We start from the raw sequence: 25,325 nt of genomic DNA, 5'->3' as shown, positions 1-25,325 counted from the left end.
CCTGTACAGTTTTCCCGTTTTGGATATTATGTGTGTGTATGAATGATATACTTAATATGCACCGCATCGCAATAATAAAAAATTACAATGTTCGTTTATTAGTGCCCCGTCTAACAATATCCCTGACCAAATATTTGTGCACCACAACGACAGTGATATGAACTGAAATGATAAGAAAAATGGTAATTATATATTGTAAGTGCTTGAATATTTTACCAAACGAATATCAGTTGTTTTGAGCTCGAAGGAAACACTTCTCTATTTATTTGTTCATAATAATTGCTCTGCAGACGACAGAATCAACAGTGACATAAAAATTATGTAAATCCGAAAGAAAATGATTTTTTCTCTTTAACATGAGTCTATAGTAAATCAATAGCACAGAGGAAAACACGGTTTGCCTGCAGAGGCACCACAATGTTTTTAAGTACTTCTTTGTAAAATTCTTTGCACTCTTTTTTCAGGTGATACAACCAGGTCATAGTTCTGCGTCTGACATGAACATCAAAAATGTTCGGAGGCTTATGCAATCAAAATAGGACTTCTATTTTATCGTAAAGACAGGAGTCACGATTTTTTGATGTGAATAAAAACACACAACACATACAGTAGACGTATTCGAAAATTTGGAGGCTTGGTTGACAAAATAACGGAAATTTCCCTATTAACAGATGTCTGTGTAGTACTATTACGTTTCTAGTACATTTTCCCATAATGTCAGCGCTTTTTTTGTGAACCAACTCTACCGCCATGACATTTTATGGACATTTAACAGAGTGAAGTTATTATTTGCGTTCTATCAAAGAATGAAGTGCTGAAAAATAAATTTTAGGCAGGCCTCTCACACCTCCTTATTTCCTTATTTTTCCTTATTTTCATAAAAACCTCCTTATTCCTCCTTATTTTATTAAAAAATCCTTATTTTCCTTATTTTTCGCAAATTTCATCGACGGAAATCAACATTAAGAAAAAAAAATCGCTGCGAGGCAAAAATAACAATTTTTATTACTTAACACAAAGATCTCTAATAAAAAGTTGGTGTCGTAGCTCATGATCGTTCTAACATGACTGCATGACAATAAAATTTTCTGTGAAAGTTCCATGTGCCTTGAGAAAAGTGTACCTTTGATGCAAATTTGGGGCATCGGTACAGTTTTCTCAAAGCACTTGAAACTTTCACAGATAATTTTATTTTTTATTCAAAGTTGACATGTTTTTACTCGAAAATGTGGTCGTACATTTTTTAAAAAGGGCTCTCGTAAAAAGATATCAGCGATCAAAAATTTCGAAACGCACAAATGTATGCTACAATTTCAGCGTATGCTCGGAACCTCTTAACATTGTCTCAGACATGCGTCCTTACAGTGTGTTCAAACTAAATTCGAACACCGTAAGATTTTTTAGAGTTTCTAAAGTCATTAATGTCAAATAGCAAAAATGCGTCCGTTTCAGCCTTTTTCTCAGGCGCACTTTTTATTTTGAATTTGAATTTTTCATCTTTTTCATTTTTTCGTTGTTTTGCTACAGAAAGTGTTCAATTTTAGGTTTTATTATTTTATTTTATAATTTGGAGGCTCAATACTGTAATTTACGTCCGGGCAAATAAAAGAATCAATAGAAATAAGTAACTTTTTTTAAAAGTTTTATCAGATTTTTGTCGTATAGTGGCCGACTTTTAATTTTTTGGTATAGTGGCCGCGCGACTTTCAATTTTGTGGACTATTTCGATTCAGCTGTTTGACAGTCTGGTCCATGTAAACAGGGAAAGTCAGTTAATTTTATAATCAGTTGTAGATGAAAGTAGCAACAGTGGTTTGTTTATTATCGTTAACAATACGACTAAAGATAGTGTATTCGTTGTTTTTAGAAGATATTTTTTTGCATGGAAAATATGTTTCGCATGGATAGCATGCTTCAGATGGAAAACATATTTCAGATAGAAAACATGTTTCACATAGGAAACATATTTCAGATATTAAACAAATTTCAGATTAAAAGAATGTTTCAAATTGAAAACATGTTCCAAATGGAGAACATGTTTCAAACGGAAAACATTTTTCTGATAGTAAACATATTTCCAATAGAAAAATATTTTAGGTAGAAAACATGTTTCAGACAAGAACATGTTTCAGACAAGAACATGTTTTAGATAAGGAACATGTTTCAGGCAAGGAACATGTTTAAGATAAGAACATGTTTCAGATAAGGAACGTGTTTCAGACAAGGAACATGTTTAAGATAAGAACATGTTTAAGATAAGGAACATGTTTCAGATAAGGAACATGTTTCAGATAAGGAACATGTTTCAGATAAGGAACATGTTTCAGATAAGGAACATGTTTCAGATAAGGAACATGTTTCAGATAAGGAACATGTTTCAGATAAGGAACATGTTTCAGATAAGGAACATGTTTCAGATAAGTAACATGTTCTAAATGGAAAACATGTTTAAAATGTCAAACATTTTTCAGATATAAAACATGTTTCAGATTCGAAACATGCTTCTGATGGGAAACATATTTCAGATAGAAAACATGTTTCAAATGGGAAACATGGTTCAGATAAGAAATGTGTTTCACATGGAAAAACATGTTCTGTGTGGAAAACATGTTTTTTGTCGAAATAGTATATTATCAGACGGAGAAAAAGTGCGATGAAGTCGCACTTTTTTGGTCCTAGGTATGAAAAGTTTTGTTTTTGACCCAGGTGGTGAAAACGTCCGAAAATGACATGAGTGGGTACGAAAATTGATGTCACTGGAAACGAAAAATGATGCCACTGTAACGAAAAGTAGAAGAAAAGGTGAGAGAAAAAGTTGTTGTTTTAGCTCTCTACCTGGTGAGGGAATGTGAAGTTTTTTTCCGCCTGAATGAAAACTTTTTTTCTAATTTGAGCTGAATATTGGAACTTCATAAAGTACTTCATAAAACTTCGAACAGTTCTTTTTGTGTCTTTTACACATGTTTTTTCTTACAAATTACGGCATATTGGCTCTTCCTTTTCCTTTGAATTTCGATGAATCTAGAGCTTTTGTTTCATAACCCAGCTTTAGGCATTTCGTCAGAAAATTTTCGAATGTTTGTATTAACCTTTACGAAGATTTTTTTATGCGATATTCCAAAGTATTAGCATCTAAATTATTCTAATAAGACTTTCCTCTTCGTCTAAAATGATTTTAGTTTTAGTTGAAACAAATGTCAGAGTTTACAGCCATTGATAAACTTACCTTTCGCGATTAAATTTAATTCAAGAAACTTCTAAGCTAGTCTTTGATTTTCTTCCATAAATGGTCTCAATAGAAGCCACACACACTGAACGGTCCTTTATAGTCCGTAGAATAAGAATGTGTGTTCTTAGTATTGAATCGACAAATGTGTCGTAAATTCTTTGAATTACCAAATCTGAAAAATTTTAATCAGTAGGGTAAAGGTTAGTCGTGCTTCTATACATTGACGCTGCCTTGTAACGTGTGTAGAACCTTGAAAATGTCAATAAATGTTACGCGTTACCGAAGAACTATACTAATACTATTCATTCATCTATGAAAAATTTACGACAAAAATCTGATAAAACTTCAAAATAAGTTATTTATATTAATTCTGTTATTCGCACAGTCTCAAATTAAAGTATCGAACCTCCAAATTATAAAACAAAATATTAAAACCGGAAATTAAACACTTTGCGTAGCAAAACAACAAAAAAATTAAAATGACGAAAAATTCAAATTCAAAATAAAAAGTGCGCCTGCGAGAAAGTGTGAAACGGACGCATATTCTGTCCGATGCCATGAAATCGATGACTTTTAAAACTCTAAAATATCTCAAATGTGTTCCGAAATAAAAAAAAACGGACTGTATTACAAACAATGTTTTAGCCTTATTTACACTTACTTCTTTAAAATTTATACTTTTATACTTTCACCAATTTATTATTTTTTTGAAATTCGAAGTTTTTAAACTTGAGGGTGGGGTCAGGCAAGAATTCACGCCGTATGTACGTCTTAAATTTCTAAAATTTTGTCGCATCGAAAACTGATTGAAAACTACCACCCTACAAAAACGATACGTACGTCAAAATGAACAGTGATAATTGGTAAAGCTAACCGTGGATTTACATAGCAACGTAAAAGTGACAGATGCAATGTTTTTTAAATACTGCAACCCGAAATTTCATTCATAAAATTAAAATTATGAATGAAATTTCGAGTTGCCGTATGAGAAAATTTTTGCATCTGTCACTTTTACGTTGCTATGTAAATCCACAGTAAGCTTTGCTACAAATCTAATTCGCCAAAAATATTCAAATTTTCATCGTGATAAAAGTGAATTTTACGATACAACTTTACAAAAACGATACGTCAAAATAAACAATAATGCGTTTTATTTTAAAGTTGAGACGGACTTCCGTTGCTGTATCTTAGAATAATTTAGATTTTTATCGAAAAATTCCTCCTTTTTTTTCCTTAATTTCAACTAAAAATTTCCTTATTTCTCCTTATTTTTGTGCTAAAACCTCCTTAATTCCTTAATAAGGAGTCCAAATTTAGAGTGAGAGCGCCTCTGCTTACTGAATTGAAAGCTATTATAACATTCCAGATTCCCACTTGTTAAGTCCAAGGTCTTAAATTAGGAGGTTAGACCAACCACTGGGGCAGTTATGCGTTCTGATGTGATTTTCAAACAAAATTTTAGAACAATCTCATTTTCCATTATAAAATGCAGCAAAAAGCACACAGTCCCAACGATCATTTGACGACTGGCGTCACATTGATTAAATCAGTGCAGTGAATCGAAGAATGTATGTGGGGAGATTATGCCGATCGCCATTATTTGACTTTGGCCGTATCGCAAAAAAAGAACATGACTACTATCAGTAACTAAACTCAAATTGCTTTTCAACAAACAATTTCAACTGAACTCAAATTGCGCTACAATATTGTATGGACATTCGTAGTTTGCCGGATTTGTAGCGACGACGGCATAAAATCCACCATGGGCGAAACGACGTTGATTTATGATTTTATTCAATACGCGAGTTTAAATTCAACATTAGCCGCATTTTCTCAGGTTGTAAGACTTGACATTCATTTCGGTTAAGGTTTGGCTAAATTTCTTCCGAGTATGTGTGAAATATCTACACGGTATTAACGTTCTACAAAAAATCCAACAACGTTAACGTACTACTACGCCACACGCTGAATAATCAATAGGAATGCGTTACTTTTCATATTCAAGAAAATGTGGTCAGTACCTAAGGACCAGGTCTCTAATTACTAAAACCACATATTTTTTTCAACAATTATTCAATTGCAACGGATATGTAGTCACTGTACATAATGTCGATGTGTCTCATATTACGAACTGAGTCGAATTTCGAATTGAAAGTTTCAATGTTCGATATCTATCTATTTCTGATGACAAAACTAAAAAAGCGAACTGATTCATAAAACTGCTGGGTCAGTTTAAAAATTGCCTATTTGGTTTTTTTGGATCAGCTAAAGAAACTATAACTACTTCTGACAAAGACATATTCAATTATACAATTCGTACTCTATCTGTAACAAGCAGCTAAATAGCTAAATTTAAGATTATTTCCATATTCAACGGATTTCAATTTATATAATTTTCTTCAATTAGATTAATGAACTGCACAAACATGCTAGCTACCTAAAACGTTTGCACGACATTGTAAACATTTAAAACAATTGATTGTGAAGTCATATGAAACCGCATGCCACAAAGCTCTGTTGTAGTAAAACAATAATTTTAATTGATTTACGATGATCGATTAATACCGAATGCAGTGTATAACAGTATAATGTGTGCATTTAGCTCACACACAACGGAAATTATAGCTGCACTTCACAATGGCATTTGGAGTATAATTTATAGGCCGTCAAGTATATCAAAAATAAAAGCCTGTACCAGTTACCTGTATAACGTCATATCAGAAACAACTGTTGAATATTATTTCTTCTTTCTTGTACGTTTTTTCTTCGGTTTCATTCCGAATATTTGAATCGATCGAGTTTGGTGATAAATTCGCATATTTAATTCGTAAACAGAAAAGTGGCTGCACTTTATAATGAAATTGATCGCGCAAAACGTTTGATGGATAATTTTAATGACATGTTTTATGGACAATTATTTTGAGTTATTTGGTCAATAATTGAGTTAAGCAGGTTTAAGCAGCTGAAATTATAGTTTCTGTTCGATGCATAGGGATAACATGTCTCGTAAAAATGGGTAACGTCTTGTTAAAGGGGAATTATAATACGAATTTCCCGCAGCTACGAAGAAATTTTCAAATTACAACTCTTTTTGCCACTCACATTGGTGGCTGATTATGTCTACAATTTTTGAATTATGTGTAAGTCGGTCGGTCCAATAAATTTGTCACAATTTTATGTTAAGAATTGAGCGTGCGATGTCGTGCGTAAATGCTTAATGGGAAGACAAGCACTCATATTTTTGCAGGTATCATGTAAGTGACGTGAAACAGAGGGGTCTTCCCACAGACTAACCTTAAGTCATTTATCACTAATCCTAATCGAAACTGCTACTTCTTATGTTACCATAACACTCTAGCTCACAGGCACTATAATAGAAAAAGCATGAAGGCTACTGTTGTACTCATAACAGTCATAATATCCTTTCGTGCAGACCAGAGACATTTTTTCTGTGTATGAGTTAAATCACACATCCAATGCAATTTAGTAGACTTTAGAAGCAATTAAAATAAACTCCAAACTTGACATCTCACATTTGAGTGCTGATGTTTGAAGCTACAGTGGTATGCTGTTACTCATCACTTATTTTTGTGGTCGCTGACAATATAACCGATGGCATCTCGATTCATTGAGTGCTTATCAAAGACTTAATTTGCAACATAATTTTTGCACGTCCTAGTTTTCATCGACAGATGCAGCAGTCGGGATTTTGAATAGAAAAAGTTCTAACTTCATTTGACAGTTTCGAAAATTTCGCCATGAAAAATAGGACCAAAACACGTTTCCAATGGCTCGTTTGTTTTGAGCATAAGACTTTCTGCAGGATAATTTTTGCAGACCTGTACAGTTAATGGGTCTGTTATTTCCAGATATCTGTACAAGAACTATGAATTCAATTTAGATTGGACGTGGCTTTTTCAATAAACGTTTTTAACGTGTACAGTACTTTGATTTAAATCTTGTCCTTGTACTAGGAGCGGATGGTAACTGAGGTACTCTGAAGCAAAGAAAAAACGACAATTTTCAATGTTTATCTAAATATTGTCTCGAGTTTACACACCATTTAAGTGCATTATCATGCCCTCATGTTAGTTAACAGGCGTGACGCAAGTCCACTACCAAAAAAGTTTAATTTATTTTCTGCAATCTAGGAATCCATACGAGTTCAACGAGCTATCACACGTTACTGCAGTTTCAAAATTGGCCGAGATATTGAACTTCGAAATATTGATGTTTGTATGAAAATAAGCAAAATTTCGAATATTCAGATTATGGAAATCGCCTACGTTAGTTAGTTAGTTAGTTACTTAGTTAGTTAGTTCTAATGGAAAAGTGGATCCAGCAACTCCTAAACGTTTCTATAGATTTTCGTTACACCAACTACGAAAATTGTAATTTTCATGCTTCGGGCCCGAAAATGAGGACAATTTTTCAAATTTTCTCGGGTTTTGTTCCCTTTGCACGAAAATTCACTTCGTTCGGTCTACAATCCGCGAAATTGCCTAAAATCAATCGCCAAAAACAGGTAAACAGGCCACTAGTGACGCAAATTGTTTTTTCTTTCTAAAATTTTTTGTGTCAAGTTTTTGTTGATAAAACTTTTGCGTACAGGCGCAGAAAGCGTCACCCTCGGCGAAATCAGTTATTTTGTAAGTAGACACAAGGACTTACGTCACATTTACCCTTTAAGGGTTTTTTGGCGGATCATATTTACATCTTCAATGCCATGCTTTGTCAATGTCGGTTAAATTGTCTCTCTGGTATCAGTGGTGTTAATAATTTACTGCTTATGAGCCGGGTTTTTTATATTAATTACTTTTCACACACCGATCCTTTATTCGAAATTGTTAACCTAAAATTACTGGAAACAGCACACATGACCATAATGCCATCTGTTTTGTGCGTAATTTACATCGTCCAATAATTTTGATTAATTAAAGTTCGTTTAAAACAATTTTTAATTTTTCATTATGAATTCACAAAACGTTTCTGTATATCCCATTTATCATATTAAGAGGCAGATAAACGAAAATAATTCATAAAAAAAATGTAATTACTTACACATTTTGGCATCCATTTCTTGTGTTTCGTTCGGAGAGGCAAAGTGAACTGTATTCTCCGCTTCGGTTTCGACAGTACAGTAAAATAAAGCTCGCTTAAGCGCTGCCAAAGACTCCGTGTAGTTTTAGATGCCAAGAGCTTATATGCATATCAGTCTCTCATTAGGCCACGATTTGAAATCTATACCGTTTGCTATAGTATAGTACATTGCGTGATACGAAAAGCATTTCTTCTACAACTTTTATTTTTGGGCTCTGGAAGAGCCCATAAAAAGGTAGCCCGAGTGTGTATGTAGAAAAAAATTGGTGTGATTGGAGGCTAATGAGAAATGCGATCGAAAAATAGAATTTTTGTTCGGTGTTTCTGTAAGTGGTAAGTGCGTTGGTGTTTCTGATTTCACTTGATTTCAGTACAAAACGAGCCATCAGAACAGTCGGAGCGTTTGCTGCGACTGAGCCCCGTACAAACCCGTATATCTATTGCGTACGTGACCCTAGTGCGTCTGTCACCCTACTTTGACCGTAAGCCTATGCGCCGGTTAAAGTAGTTAAAGTAAAATTATTATGTAATGTGTACATCTTAGAAATTGCGCATAGCGCAATTACGAAGCCCCGTACGACGTTCCTTTCAAATAAAACAAAACTTTCAAATAGCCCTAAAATTTTAATTTATTGAGTATAAATACACATAGGCCTAGTATCGGCCTCAGTCCGAGGATCCAATTTTTTTTTTGTTCAACTACATTCTATTCGGCCTTTGATTACCTTCCAAATGAAACAAAAAATACGAAAAACGTATGAAATTTGCTCGAGTTATATGTAAAATACACATAGGGCCCTAGTAGCGGCCTTAGTCCGAGGACCCAAATTTAATTTTTGTTCAACTACATTCTATTCGGCCTTTGATTACCTTCCAAATGACACAAAAATTACGAAAAACGAATGAAATTTACTCGAGTTCTATGTAAAATACACATAGGGCCCTAGTAGTGGCCTTAGTCCAAGGACCCAAATTTAATTTTTTTTTCAACAACTTTCTATTCGGCGTTCGATTACCTTCCAAATGACACAAAAATTACGAAAAACGAATGAAATTTACTCGAGTTGTATGTAAAATACACATAGGGCCCTAGTAGCGGCCTTAGTCCGAGGACCCAAATTTAATTTTTTTTCAACAACATTCTATTCGGCCTTTGATTACCTTCCAAATGAAACAAAAATTACGAAAAACGGATGAAATTTGCTCGAGCTATATGTAAAATACACATAGGGCCCTAGTAGCGGCCTTAGTCCAAGGACCCAAATTTATTTTTTTTTTCAACAACATTCTATTCGGTGTTCGATTATCTTTCAAATGAAACAAAAATTACGAAAAACATATGAAATTTACTCGAGTTATATGTAAAATACGCATAGGGCCCTAGTAGCTTTTCACTTCTAAGGCCCTAACTCACGGTCCACTCACCCGATTTTAAAAAACTTTTTTTTCCTAGATTGGTATTGACAATACCTATCATTTGCCGTGTCATTTACATTTCCATCGTTTATTTTGCCATAAATATCACCAAAAGACCTTAAATCACTTAGGTGGCCCTAACTCACGAAGGGCCGACCCGAATATGCCCATCTTCGAACTTAGCCTCACTATTTTGACTGTCTTTCAGGGAAATTTTTTTTTTTTCGGAGACATCGGATTTGATTTACTCAAGATATCGACGTGACGGACAGACGGACAGACGGCCCAAATTTTTATTGCGGATTCGTCATCTATGAACATAGGCAAACACTTTGCCCTTACCGTCTGCTTCGAATTCCATCAATTACACACGGCATCGTAATCCTATAAGCCCCTTCGTACTTCGTACGGGGCTAAAAACTTTTCTCACACAAATTTTTGCTGTGAAAAAGTAGCCTTATACGACACTTAAAACAGACAATTGGTTCAATTGGTTTCTTCGTTGCGTTTCAATACACTCACGGAAAAGTGAAATGTGACATATTTTCTGATCTGAATTGTTGTTTCCACAAAGATTTCGTTAGAACTCTAGCGAAAAATCCATTTAGTATAACGGTTATACTGTAACTCCATGGGAAAAATTTTTATTTTGTTGTTTTTTTGGTGCAAAAAATTTCATTTTGTTGGTTTTTTATTGTTTTAAAAACAACACGCTGCCTAAGGGTTAACAAATGAAAATCTAGATTTTTATTTTTTTTTTCGTAACGCACATGATCTACAAAGAAATACCATTAAAAAATGAAGCATACGAGAAAAAGAGAGAAACAATACTCAGGATCGGCAAAAAAACGGATTCAAAAAGGAATCTATCGAAAGAATAACACGGAAGCATGAACGAAAAAAGGAATTGCTGAATTACTCTACTTTCTACGGATTAGAAAATGAAGACAACAAGACAAAACGGATTAGCATGGATTACTGCCCTGAATTAACAAGAAAGGAACTCAGACCTCTGTACAAAAAACAAAATTTGGAAATAGTACATCGTAGTGGATAAACATCACAGGTCAGGAATTTACAAAATAAATAGATTAAGCAATTTACTTCTGTTAAAATGTAACTGGCATGTTCTTTTGTAACATTTTCGTGCATGGTATTTTTTCAATGCAAAATAAAGATATTTTAAACATTGGAAATGATTTAAAAACTGTTTCTAAATGATAAATAAAGATGAATCTTCATATTCAGACCAAAAAATAATAAAGTGTTATGAAAAATCTGCCAAGTATACCCAAATCAAGCGTCGTTCCGAACGTTTCTAAAGTGAGAAAAGTTGTATGCAGTCATCGACGGCAAAGGTGTTTTCTTATAGTTTCACAATAAAATTTTAACCATTACTTCATTTAAAAATAACAAGAAGGGTAAAACTTCATTTTAATCACGTTTTAAGTTAAATTTGATTGTGAAATAATTATAAAATAATTAAAAATGTCACCGTTCCGAACGTTTCATTAGTAAAAAAATCTAAAATGTCATACCGATAGGCAGAAAGTTTTTGAACCAAACGCTACTAAAGTTAAATTGGTTACATCAAATTGGTATCCAAATAGCACTTTGTGCGCTATTTTACATTGAAAACAAAAGATTAATGACGCCAAATACCGGTAGAAACCAAAAATCCGCTACAAATTTCTGTAAAATACCGGTAACAAAAAAAAATGTGCTACGAATGTATATTTTTAACACTAGTACTACTGTCCCTATGTGTGTTAGTACAAATTGTTAATTCTCACTGAGCGTGGAAACTGCCAACTATGAAATAGACAGCCAGTAAAATAGACTACATTGAGGCGGTTTATATCAACAAGCACAGAAAAGAAACAAAAAGCTGATGAATCAAAATATGAGCATCATCGTTGTTGCGGGCTTAGTCGATCAAGTGAAGGAGAAAGAGACAGAAAGCTTGGTGAACGAGAATGTTCTTGTATGTATAGTCAGTATGATTGTTAGGAGAATTTGCGAGTGCTTTCGATTTCAGTGAATAAGAAATGTGATGCTTTGTTTTTCTAGTCAAGATTGTTCGATTAGTTTCCCTTTTTTGTCAATGAATGTATAGGAAGAAAGATTGAATGTAAATCTTAGTTTTGAGGAGACATCAACTTGATAATGGTCACACAGTTGATCGAAATTTAAGTAGTTGCAAAATAAAAACTTTTGGTACAATTTAAAAGGCGTTTTATTTCTTTCATGAAAACCTTTATGGGAATGTGTTGTAATGATATCTGAACTCTATGAGAGCTCAGATTGATCTGATTTGTTTATTAAATACATCGATTTTATGTACAGACAGAAACGATGAATAGAAAGTTCTAGAAAATGTCAAACTAAACGATTGTGATCAATTCGGGCGGTTACTGATGTGTGCAGTGTTGCCACACCTTTAGTATTTGATCATTGAGATTAATTGTGCCGTTCTGTTCGATGAAGCTACTTTCAATTTATTTGCAGTTCGTAAGTGAATTAGAAATGCTGAAATAGAGAATCTGAATTGTAGACCAAAAAAGGGTAGGATAAAGAAAAATTGTTGGTTGTCAGATTTCTGTGCCTGTACCTTTATTTGACACCAATTGAGCGGAGTTTCCGATTTAAGCGGAGTGCATATACATAATAAATTATATTTACAATGGCTGATGGTTCTCTCGCACAATCATTTTAGTCGGCTTCCTTAATTTAATTTTTTTTTTTGAACAGCGTTATGGGTTAAAGAGATAGGCTCTCTAATTAAATATCTCTCATAATTCCATTAAACTTTTGAGAAAATTGAATTTTTTCCATTTATCTGGTCAATTCAGTAGAATTCACCGAATTTCACCTGCTTAATATAAAACCGATTTTGTTTTCTTACAAAAAATTGCACTCTGCTCATCAGCGTATTAATGCAATTAAGACAATATATACACTGACATTATGACATACTTTAATGGACATTCATAATAATTAGGTATGCAAATATTTATGTTTGATATAAATTATGAACGGCCGGTGGGTTTTTCTTTTGATATTGTCAAAAGTGGATGTCACATAATAATTATTTGGATTACATTTATTTTGAGCAGGCATCAGAAATTTGCCATGAAAAATAATATTATTTGACTAAATAGCAGTCACCTGCAACCTGGGAAGTTGACTCCTAATTGATTTAATTTTGTGGTTTTTTTTTCGACGACGAATTTTACTTTAAAAGGAACCGGCCACCGGTGCTTTGCAGAAAAGCATATATTTAGGCGTTTTTTTTAAACTGAATTTCAGTTTACTTTTGATGATATCTTTCTCCTAGAATCCTTTTTCAAAAATGTACAACCGCAATAACTACCACGAATGTGGTTGCTTTAAATAAAAATTAGTTTTGGTTGCAGCACTTTGACCAGCCCTGAGAAACATGAGCAATCTATGAAAATTTCGTTAAACTGCTCACGTTTCTCCGAGCCGGTCAAACGACTACAACCGAAATTAATTCACACCATAAATTCGCTGCACGCTGCAAATTCAAAATGAAACGCCCAACAACCAAATCGAAGGCTGCGTTGCGTTTGGTCAACTCGCTTTATTTTCATATGAGAATGCGTTGAAATTAATTTTTTAGTTCATTGGTTCATCGAAAATTCAAATTCTGAAGCGCACTTATGGGGTGAATTTTTATTTAAAGCTACCACACTCGTGGTCGTTATAGCGGTCGTACATTTATCGAAAAGGATTCTGACGAAAAGATATCATCAAAAATGAAATACGAGGCACGCAAATGTATGCTACAATTTTAGCTAGGTACCCGTGCCTCTCCTAATTTCGCACAACTTAGTAGAGGTCCTTGTACAACAAAAGTCATAAAAATAGTTCACTTTATAGTAGAATGGTGCGCTTTGGACCAGTGATTAATATTGGTAGCCTGAGTCCAAAAAGATTAACACCCCTCAAAAAACCCCACCCCACCACTCACAACCCCTCACCAACGATTTTACTGTAAGGGTCACTTCAATGAATTATTGTGAAGCGTCTGTCAATGCTAGACTGTCGATATGGGGCTTAAACGAAAGGTAAGGGTTCATACTTTTTTTATATGGTAAAACGCTTTTCAATTTCTCCATTTTCCTCATCAATTTTCCGAGTTTTCCATGAAAATCTATGAAATCTCAAATATGAAGGGTAGTGAATACGTTAAAAAAAAATTGTGTCTGTATCCTTCTGCAATTTGGTTATCCAATGACTTCTTCGCTAATTTGACGAAAAAAATTTAAATAATGTGCCATAGACTAGGAGATACGCTCAGTTTTCCACCACCAGAAAATTTCATTGAAATACTTTTTTACATAGAACTGATTAAATATACGAGCAATGTCATTGAATTTGCTAGATTATCATAGGAGACTTTACTGACGCATTTATTGAACTCTAGGAGAAACCCATACACCATTAACATCAGATCACCCACCACCCACTCCTCCACTATTGAACAAATTGTAGAAAAATTTTAAAATAGAAAGCAGACTATTTTTGAACTTACGAATTTACGCTGTAAATGTTTGGAATATTGCCTGCAATACCTTTTTCAAGGTGACAGTGGAAATAATTAAGAGTAAGTACGTAAAATACTACATTTTCAAATAAATATCGTTGTACAGTTACGCTGCAAAAATGGTGCAGAGGCAGTTTCTGTCTACGTTATAAAAATGATTCAAATGTCCCACATTCAGCAATTCTTCACTCACATTCCATATTATGTGGTTTAATTATTTGGATATCGTTTATGAATGAAGCTTCTGGTAGCACTACATTCTCTTTATTTTATTTACAACTGATTTATTGGAACATTACCATTGAGAAGCTCGAAACTATCTGATTTGCTCTACCATCAAAAATACTCGTCTGATACCGTAATAAATGTATCTACATTATGATATTACGATAACAAATACGTCAGAAAAAACAATATCTGGACACGCTGTCACTTATTTTTGGCACCGAAGATCATGGTCTCGAAGGTGGCTAGTTCGCCAGTGGCTTTTGTGCCCGGCCTCGGCTGTTATGTTGATTCAATGCAAAGAAACGTGACGTTCGAACAGGCTAGTTTTGTGAAATATAAGCCTGGACTAAATGTTTCAATCATATGATAGGGACAGTGATCAGAGCAATAATGTTGTCTTATCAGCTATCATTAGCGAAGACCTAAGACGTCAGCCATCTCCATAGGACTGCGAGGTGCGTCTGTAGGTCCTAGAAATTAGCTAGTCATACGCACCTATTTGCTCTCCTGGAGTAAGGCAATGGTGTTAGTTGGAGATGAAATGAAGAGTGTGGTTACTAGTGGTACACCAGATGTTTGGAGATGTTAGGAGATTATTTCGTTCCTAGAAAGTTTGATGGAATCATCTCCACGGCTGGTTTTGTTTATTGGTCTGATGCGGCTATGGCGGTCTATTTCGCGATAATCATCTTCAAGCATCTACCATTTTCATATAGAACGTGAGACAGAAAGAGACAACTATATTTCCTCTTCCAACGTTAGAAGAGTTAAGAGAATGATGGACTTAACTGCTTTTGATAAAAAACTCGATAATCTCACTATCCAATGTCCAACGGATACAAAATTTTTATGATGACAGGGTAGTACAATGGATCACAAGATCTGTGTGAATCGATCAAAAATCATCGTAATATAATTGATTCATAAAAGATATCCAAATAATTAAACCACATAATGTGGAATGTGAGTGAAGAATTGCTGAATGTGGGACATTTGAATCATTTTTATTACGTAGACAGAAACTGCCTCTGCACCATTTTTGCAGCGTAACTGTACAACGATATTTATTTGAAAATGTAGTATTTTACGTACTTACTCTTAATTATTTCCACTGTCACCTTGAAAAAGGTATTGCAGGCAATATTCCAAACATTTACAGCGTAAATTCGTAAGTTCATAAATAGTCTGCTTTCTGTTTTAAAATTTTTCTACAATTTGTTCAATAGTGGAGGAGTGGGTGGTGGGTGATCTGATGTTAATGGTGTATGGGTTTCTCATAGAGTTCAATAAATGCGTCAGTAAAGTCTCCTATGATAATCTCGCAAATTCAATGACATTGCTCGTATATTTAATCAGTTCTATGTAAAAAAGTATTTCAATGAAATTTTCTGGTGGTGGAAAACTGAGCGTATCTCCTAGTCTATGGCACATTATTTAAATTTTTTTCGTCAAATTAGCGAGGAAGTCATTGGATAACCAAATTGCAGAAAGATACAGACACAATTTTTTTTTAACGTATTCACTACCCTTCATATTTGAGATTTCATAGATTTTCATGGAAAACTCGGAAAATTGATGAGGAAAATGGAGAAATTGAAAAGCGTTTTACCATATAAAAAAAGTATGAACCCTTACCTTTCGTTTAAGCCCCATATCGACAGTCTAGCATTGACAGACGCTTCACAATAATTCATTGAAGTGACCCTTACAGTAAAATCGTTGGTGAGGGGTTGTGAGTGGTGGGGTGGGGTTTTTTGAGGGGTGTTAATCTTTTTGGACTCAGGCTACCAATATTAATCACTGGTCCAAAGCGCACCATTCTACTATAAAGTGAACTATTTTTATGCTAAGGACCTCTACTAACTTTATACATTTTAAAAACTTCAAAAAATGATATGAAAATATTTAACGAAATTAAACTACCTCGTATAAGTGTCTTCACGAAATAGGGTGTGTCGTTTCTAAAACGTCCAGCTGGGAGTTTAATACATTCTCTCTTCGAAAGAAGCCACACGCAAAGTTTAATGTCACCACTTTCCTGATCCACTCAGGAACATGTCCTTGAACTGTCGAGTTATCTCACGGTTGAAGCTATATAAGATATGCTAAAAACGACTGTACATACAATGTTAATTCGAATCCTTGTTGAATGACTTGGACTATAACACAAAAACGGACTGATTTTGATTTTTTAGTTATATAAATTTACGTGTTACGGCATGTTTCATTTTCATTAACATTGCCTAATCACGTAAAGCATTGTACTTACGAGGTTCCAAGTTGTTATTTGACAAGTGGGGAATACACACCCCACTTATCAAATACACAACTTGGAACCTCGGAAGTAATATACTATTAATTTTCTTAAAGTTTTTGTAATTTAAATGTAGGTAATAGACTGAAACCTTTTCCATTCAGTAAAACGTTAATGAACCCAAATACCAACTCGTTGGCTATCGAAATATATTTCGCGAACTTCAAGCAAATCATCAGGATTACTATTATTATTGAATCTATTACTTCATTTGATCGAAACAGATGCGATTGATTGAAACAAATTCTTCTACTTCATTAGTTTAAACCAACATTTACTATAAACGATCTTTACCTTTGATCTATAGAATCAAAATTACTCAATCAAATGGTGGAAGAACGAATAGAGATAGTTATGACCCATTTATTTCCCTTGAAATGTATAATGATAGCATAATAGAAAACTTGAACAACTAGAAATACACCATGCTTTCTGATTTGGGATTGCTGCGGTTTGTGATTTCGTATTTCACGTATCTAGGAAAAAGGCAGAATATGAAAATCTGGATCGTCATTTGTTAAACGAAATTTTTGTATAATCAAAACCACACCAACTCCCAGAATCAGAACACAATCGTCAATAATCTTTTTATTTTTGTGCGAATGCCACCACGGTTCTATATGCAACAAATATGTTCACATCTTGCCCAGCCTTGAAATTTTGCACTTCCGCCAATGGATCTGGTTTAACGTCCAATGAGAACTTGACATATTCGTCAAGATATTCTTCCTGTCTTTCCACTGGTATTCGGCTGAAGAAAGGAATGACTGGTGCGAATGCACCTTGAAACGGAATGGATGTTGTATCAATAAAGTTTTGATTGGTTAACACGAACTTTACCTTTAAACGATTGAACATCGTGATAAGCGATCCATTTCCGTCTTTCCTCCACGGTGTACCTACTGAATCCAGCATTTTTTAAATGTTTCCTTATCATATTCACTGGGTCTATTCTACGGTGGTACGGTGATATAAAATCATCAATGTCCACCATATATTCAGACCATTTTGGGTACGTCTTCTTGTACACATCGAAACCGTCATATTCACACAGGAAGTGTATAAAACAACTACCATTCGTCCCAAGCAGATTATACACATTTTGTATTGCTAGCTTTTGATCGGGTACCAAATGAAAGCAGAACAACGAAATGATATGATCGAATGGACCATATTCATGCATGAACTCGCTGATGTCAGCTCCGATATCCAGTTTCTTGAACGATACTTTCGGAATTTGATTATTTTTCGTCGCGTAGTCAACCATGTTGTCATTAATATCGACACCGATCAATTGCGAAAAGGTCGAAGGTAATTTAGGTAAAATAAGACCAGATGTAACATTACCACCTAAGAATTTACGACAAATTATTACCTCGAGATTGAACTACCATACAAGATACCATACCCGCACATCCGATATCCAGCACAGAATCTCTGCCATCTGAGCGCCAGTTGAATTTGGGAGTGAATTCTTCAATAAGCTGTGCATGGTTGTCGTCACGTAAAGCTTTCGTATTTTTGTATGCGTCAGGATTATTCATTTCAATTTTGGTAAGATTAAGTTCACAAAACTATTGATCGCTTCAATTGCTCACAAAGTGTGTGTCTAGCAATATTATCTCTTATTCGCACTGCTCCCTTTTTAATTTTGACTACAAGATTCACCCAAAGGAAAATTGCGATTCAGAAAAATAGTATTATCAGCGCCAATAGAGTCGTTCCACGCGAATGGACGTGTTTTAAATGAATGTATGGTTCGTTGTATACGGACTTTGTTTTTTGCTAACCTTAACAATTACCTTTATTGTCACTTTGTGCTCTTTTCCTCAAAGTAATCAAATTGTCTTCAAAACAATATTTCATGTTACGGTTTCATGTTTTCTTACTATTTAATGTGACATGGTTACATAGGTTAAAACTACCAATTACTAGCACCCAATTCAATACGAGCACTCTATTGTCGTTTTCTTTTTGTTTCTTACGGACGAGCAAAAGGAAAGACAATAGGAGGTTCGCTCGGAGGTTCGTATTACAGTCGGTAAATGTAATTGCTAGTTTTACCCTATTTACACGACATGCTTACTCGCGACGTTATTTCAGGGAAGGACTAAATTTCCAAAGTATATATAAACACTGAAGGTAATGCAAATCCACAGTTACACACGGATCCAAATTTTCAGGTGAATTTTAGCTCCGTCATGTTGCACACGTATTGAATTGGTTTGCGTCAAGTTGCATCTAGTGGTGAATTTGGATCGATTTAGCGGCGTTATATTGCAATCATATAAAATTCGTTTGCGTCAAGTTGTATTTAGTGATGAAGTGGAAGGATTTGGGGCTGTCATGTTGTACAAGACTAAGTTAGACAACATACGAAAATGAATTCACCTGAAAGTTTGGATCTTTAATTTCTCTGATCCGCTGAGGGGCTGCATTACCTTCAGCGTTTATATACTTTGCAAATTTGAGCCGAAATTTGTTTCAGTTGCTTTTCAGCTGATCCACTCGAATACAAACAAAACATGTGCACATACGTGTGCTGTTAAGTTGTATGAGTAAACAACGTGAAAATCAGTTGAAGTAGTGTTATGCTGAAATTTGATTGCGCTTATTCGAACCATATAAACATACTGAGGTAAAGTGAACTCTCAGCGAATAGCAAGAAATACGGATCCAAACTTTCGCGTGAATTTCTTATGACGCTAATACATACATTCACGACGTGCTGTATGTGTATCAATATACCTTAAACTCACCACAAATTCACCTGATATCTGCATGTTTTTGCGCATTCGCATTACCTTCAGTGTTTGGTTCGAACGAACAAAAGAAAAGACAATATAGGGTCTGTCGTACAGTAGTTGCCCGAATTTGGTAGTTTTACCCTATTTATACGACAACACATTATGTGCTTACTTATGTGCTTACTGGCGACCTTATTAACTGTTGCTACGCAAATTGTAATAATAATATGTGATAGGGAAGTGCTGTTTGGATACCTCAAAAGTAACAAAATTTTGTGAATTTTTATTACAGTTCTAGTACATTTTTTGTGAGACAACTTCACTGCTATTTGCAAGTTTGTTGTATTTGCTGGTCGTTGATACTTCAATTTCTTGTTTATTGTGTAGCCTGTATTCCAGACCAAATGAAACTCTTGTTTATCAAAAGTAATTTATTGGCCCGTGCATTCGACCGTTAGACCAGTCATATTCATGGCTAAACAATGAAATTAAAATAAACCTCGTTTCACTTAACAATTAATTCCGTGGAAAACTGACTGAGCCGAATTCCTGGCAGTTGAGAAGGCCAGACTGATCGGTGGTCAGCTGTCAAAAGTTCATGAATAAATAAAAAGCATTGAGAGTAAGCTTAGTCTCAATTTGCATGTAATTCCTGTTATTTAGACTGATGATTCACTTAATAGTAAAGGACCCTTTGCCAATTTGTGGCCTATATTTAGGCGGAAAATATTTGTTTTTTGACGTGATTGCTCTGAACCAAAATATTTTTTTTAAAGTGAAACCATTAAAGCACGCAAAAGTGTGTTCAATGACGAGTACCTGATAGTAAGCTATAATTTACTGGTGGGCGGTATTTTCACTCTGACAGTCTATTACTCTCCTTGGATCAGGCTATATAACTTCTTCTGTAATATCATCTTCACACACACACACACACTAATACTTCGTGCCACATGTGCTATGAACGAGATCAACGCAATGCTCCTAGCATGAACACTTCTTTGACAAATGTCCAATTTGGAGGCTTTTGTGATGAGAGCTACCGCTTAAGATTGATTGTATTGTGTGTTTTAACTCATACAACGAAAACAAGTCATCTATCTTTACGAAAAAATCGCAGTGCCTACTGTGACTTCATCAGCCTCCAAATATTTCTTATGTTCATGCTAGGAGCAGTGCTTTGACGAGATAGATGAAACTGTCAAATAATTAATGATAGATTGACTGTTGCGTGGAGTGACCTAAATCAAAGTGATATCAACATTGTTGCTTTATTATATGCCAAAATTATCAACACTTTTCGTACAATCTTTTCTTCTAACTTTTCAGACATTGTAGGTCAGTTCACAGATTGCAAAGAGAACGGAACTCCTATACATGATAGCATGAGTGCACTAGTATGATAACATTAACGATAAGTTACCATGTATGTAAATTTGTAAGACGTTGAACTTTTTTTTATTCGTTTCTTATTTCGTCCGAATTTGATATCGAGGTTTGCTATTTTCAGCCGGCATTCAACGATTATATAACCTTGAGCAGTTCCTGTTACATAAATCAGTTTGACGCAATATGCATACTTAAGTTCATGAGATGTAAGTTGTGGTGGGTAGAATTCCTACACTAGAGGTGGAATCTCGCGCCCATTTTCGGTTTTATATTTTGAATTTTCTCAATTTAAAGAAAAAGTGGAAATGGGTGCGACCTGGATTTTCAGTATTTTTCGACCAGCTGAATATTGGTATTGGGTGCGAACTCGAATTTGATCACTTTTTTGATAAACTGAAAATTGGAATTGGATGCGAACTCGATTTTGAGAAAAAGGACAAAAAGGCCCTTAGGGTATCTTTCATAAAATGATGAACTCCATGAATGAACGAAAGGCCTTTATTTTACATTTTGTAAAAGGATGAATTTCCTAAGAACGAACAAAACGCCTCTACGCTACATTTCGTAAAAGTACGAATTCCCTGGGAACGAACAAAACTCCTTCCCCTTTCATTTCACAGTATCGGTGGTATCGGTGTAAAAACCAAAAATCGAATTAGCACCCATTTCCAATTTTCTTTTACTCGAAAAGTGCCCAAAATTAAGTTCGCACCCATTTCTAATTTTTAGTTTATGAAAAAGTGCCCAGAATCGAGTTCGCACCCAATTTCAATTTTCTGTTATTCGAAAGGTGCACAAAATCAAGTTCGCCCACAATTTCAATATTCTGCTGGTCGAAAAATACTGAGAATCGAGTTCGCATCCATTTTTACTTTTTCCTTATTGAAAATGTAAAATCGAAAATGTATGGGCGCGAGATTCCACATCTAGTGTAAGAATCTTGCGCGGCGCGAAATTTCTCGGCACTGGTATCATCATTGAGCGTTGGAGAAGTTAGATAAGAATAGTGAGGAAGGAAACCGTTGATGTGAATAATTAGTTGAGTCTACTTTTTGCTAACTCTGCTAGGAAATAATTCTTACCAATATCATTTTGGGTACCTTGGGTGGCAATGATGGTCGCATAAAAAGTATTATACCTCAACAATTATGAACCGAATTTATTTGTTCTTCATATATTCACAGTACAGCACTTTCTTAGTTTTGCGTTTTTTCTTCGTCGGTGTCGGTCGATTGTCTCCGAGTGGATGGCATTGTGGTGTACGGGGCAACTATGCCGAACTATAAAGTAAAAAAATAATCGTTTCTTAAACAGTTGTAAGGCCGGTGAGTCTGCGGAAACGATTTCTGGCATTCCCTATTGTGGACACTTCATCTATCCGTCCATGTGTCTATGTCACAAATCAAAAATGAGACGATAACAGCCTTGATTCAAAATTGCAATGCTACTATGAGCAAATCAACACCAGGCAAATAATAATTATTTGTTATCTGATAACCAATCGCTCATAGTTGGCATTGCAATTCGAAAATTTGGTAGTTGGCTACCTCGATGGTAGTTGACAACCGAATAAATTAAGATTGGCTCACCTAGTTTGTGTATATTACGTAGGTGGAAGCACGGGGTTTCAGGGGGTTTCGAACATTTAGTTTTTTCATGTTGCAGATATTGCAGTGTCAAATTCTGTCCAAGATGTGACATATTTGCAAGGTATTGGCCTTTTTCACAAAATATAATCAGCGTAACCTTCGTAAAAAGAATCTTGAATCTGACAAGAGCACGTGTGCCAACGTGTAAAAAACAAATGTTCAAAACCCCTGCTGAACCGTGGCGATCCTCTTGTCAAACGGACAGTACATAAACAAATTCCATCATTTATTAATTGCCTACGAGATGTTTACTATTCGAGAGTTTCGCACCGACTGATGCAACTATTCTGCCTGCTTGTCTATTTGTAACTCGAGAATTTGGTAGTTGGCTACCACGATGATAAATTGCAATGCTACTATGAGCAAATGAACACCAGGCAAATAATAATTATTTGTTATCTGATAACCCATTGCTCATAGTTGGCATTGCAATACGAAAATTTGGTAGTTGGTAGCGAACAGTTAACTACCAATATTATAATTGGTAGTTGAATACTAAATTGGTAGTTGAATACTAAATTGGTAGTTGACTACGAAACTGATAGAAAGTTGGTGTATATGTTTACTGTTCCTGCTTGCCTATTTACAAGGTAAATATATAGGCGGAGGTAATGTCATTCAGACGCGCGGCCTAGCACAATATTTCGCTTTATAGCAAACTTTCGTTGCACTGCACATCTGATTCGGTTGTATATGGCATTATCTCCTCACTATATTTACCTTGCCTATTTATAACTCACTTATTTGGCAGTTGGTAGCTCCTGAATTGAGAAAATTGAAAGAAAAAAGACCACACTATTCTTGTTTTCCATTTATCTGGTCAATTCAGTAGAATTTACAAAATAAGATTATATCAATTTACTCTATCAAAGACAGTACTTCGTTTGTTCCACTCGTCCCAGAGCGCTTTTAAAGCAATTCCAGGAAATTCCAGGAAATTCCAGGAAATTATATATCAGTATACAAATTCATTGCTTGTATTGGTTCCCTATGATTCGATTTCATTCGTGACAACAAATAAATATTTGTGCATTCCTCACCCTACCAACTATACTCAAATACCGTGTTTGAACGCTTCATGCCCAGATTATAGACTTAGACCTTAGGCTATATGAGGCCCCTATACAAAAAGTTTTGTACATAAAAATTTCTCTTGTAAGTACGGGAGGAAGCCACCTTGTTCTGATGAATCAACTAAATTAAGTTTAAAAAAACGTTTGCGATCAACTTAGAGATGTCTTAACATGTACTTTTTTTTAACAATATTCCATTTCCGATGTAAGAAATTGTTATTATCGGTTTGTAAAAATTGAAGGGTTTAGGAGACCTTATGTTTTGCTGTTAACACAAAACTTGAAAATTGGTATTTAAATTGTCGAGTGATTCGATTCGATTTGCGATTGTTTCCACATAACTTTTGTCTAACAATACGTTGGTGTTGTAAATCCTGACTCTGCAAAAAATTTCGTTCAGAATTTTAGTATTACGTATTTCACGTTATGTATCTAGCAAAAAGGCAGAATATGAAAATCTGGATCGTCATTTGTTAAACGAAATTTTTGTATAATCAAAACCACACCAACTCCCAGAATCAGAACACAATCGGCAATAATCTTTTTATTTTTCTGCGAATGCTACCACGGTTCTATATGCAACAAATATGTTCACATCTTGTCCAGCCTTGAAATTGTGCACTTTCACCCCTGGATCTGGTTTAACGTCCAATGAGAACTTCACATAATCGTCAAGATATTCTTCCTGTCTTTCCACTGGTATTTGGCTGAAGAAAGGAATGACTGGTGCGAATGCACCTTGAAACGGAATGGATGTTGCATCAATAAAGTTTTGATTGGTTAACACGAATTTTACCTTTAAACGATTGAACATCGTGATAAGCGATCCATTTCCGTCTTTCCTCCACGGTGTACCTACTGAATCCAGCATTTTTTAAATGTTTCCTTATCATATTCACTGGGTCTATTCTACGGTGGTACGGTGATATAAAATCATCAATGTCCACCATATATTGAGACCATTTCGGATACGCCTTTTTGTGCACATCGAAACCATCAAAATCGCACAGAAAGTGTAAAAAACAGTCACCATTCGTCCCAAGCAGATTATACACATTTTGTATTGCTAGCTTTTGATCGGGTACCAAATGAAAGCAGAACAACGAAATGATATGATCGAATGGACCATATTCATGCATGAACTCACTGATGTCAGCTCCAATATCCAGCTTCTTGAACGATACCTTCGGAATTTGATTATTTTTCGTCGCGTAGTCAACCATGTTGTCATTAATATCGACACCGATCAATTTCGAAAAGGTCGAAGGTAATTTAGGTAAAATAAGACCAGAGGTAACATTACCACCTAAGAATTTACGACAAGTTATTACCTCGAGATTGAACTACCATACAAGATACCATACCCGCACATCCGATATCCAGCACAGAATCTCTGCCATCTGAGCGCCAGTTGAATTTGGGAGTGAATTCTTCAATAAGCTGTGCATGGTTATCGTCACGTAAAGCTTTTGTATTTTTGTATGCGTCAGGATTATCCATTTCAGTTTTGGTAAGATCAAATTCAAAAAACTATTGATCGCTTCAACTGCTTAAACACACTGAATGTAGCAATATTATCTCTCATGCGCACTGCTCATTTTTTTTGTCTA

At 34.9% G+C, this 25,325-nt stretch overlaps 2 protein-coding genes and 1 long non-coding RNA gene across 3 annotated transcripts; 1 reads left to right on the top strand and 2 right to left on the bottom strand.

Annotated features, from left to right (window-relative positions):
* Positions 1-482: 482 nt before the first annotated feature.
* Positions 483-14,274, top strand: LOC119077722. The gene is made up of 4 exons (XR_005087853.1): positions 483-608; positions 3,343-3,347; positions 8,636-8,642; positions 14,264-14,274. It is a non-coding gene; the product is annotated as an uncharacterized LOC119077722 (long non-coding RNA).
* A 3,095-nt stretch (positions 14,275-17,369) lies between these two features.
* On the bottom strand, positions 17,370-18,546 carry LOC119077704 (juvenile hormone acid O-methyltransferase-like). The gene is made up of 3 exons (XM_037184980.1): positions 18,266-18,546; positions 17,698-18,207; positions 17,370-17,639 (listed from the first exon to the last, which is right to left on the bottom strand). Exons 1-3 carry the CDS (start codon positions 18,399-18,401, stop codon positions 17,446-17,448), a joined length of 840 nt encoding a protein of 279 aa, XP_037040875.1. The 5' UTR covers positions 18,402-18,546; the 3' UTR covers positions 17,370-17,445.
* Positions 18,547-24,183: 5,637 nt separating this feature from the next.
* LOC119077703 (juvenile hormone acid O-methyltransferase-like) lies at positions 24,184-25,325 on the bottom strand. The gene is made up of 3 exons (XM_037184979.1): positions 25,080-25,325; positions 24,512-25,021; positions 24,184-24,453 (listed from the first exon to the last, which is right to left on the bottom strand). Exons 1-3 carry the CDS (start codon positions 25,213-25,215, stop codon positions 24,260-24,262), a joined length of 840 nt encoding a protein of 279 aa, XP_037040874.1. The 5' UTR covers positions 25,216-25,325; the 3' UTR covers positions 24,184-24,259.

This window comes from Bradysia coprophila, unplaced genomic scaffold, assembly GCF_014529535.1.
Source record: "Bradysia coprophila strain Holo2 unplaced genomic scaffold, BU_Bcop_v1 contig_24, whole genome shotgun sequence".
Classification (NCBI taxonomy): Eukaryota; Metazoa; Arthropoda; class Insecta; order Diptera; family Sciaridae; genus Bradysia; species Bradysia coprophila.
The sequence above is the reverse complement of the archived record's forward strand: the minus strand, read 5'-3'. Positions and strand labels throughout refer to the sequence as shown.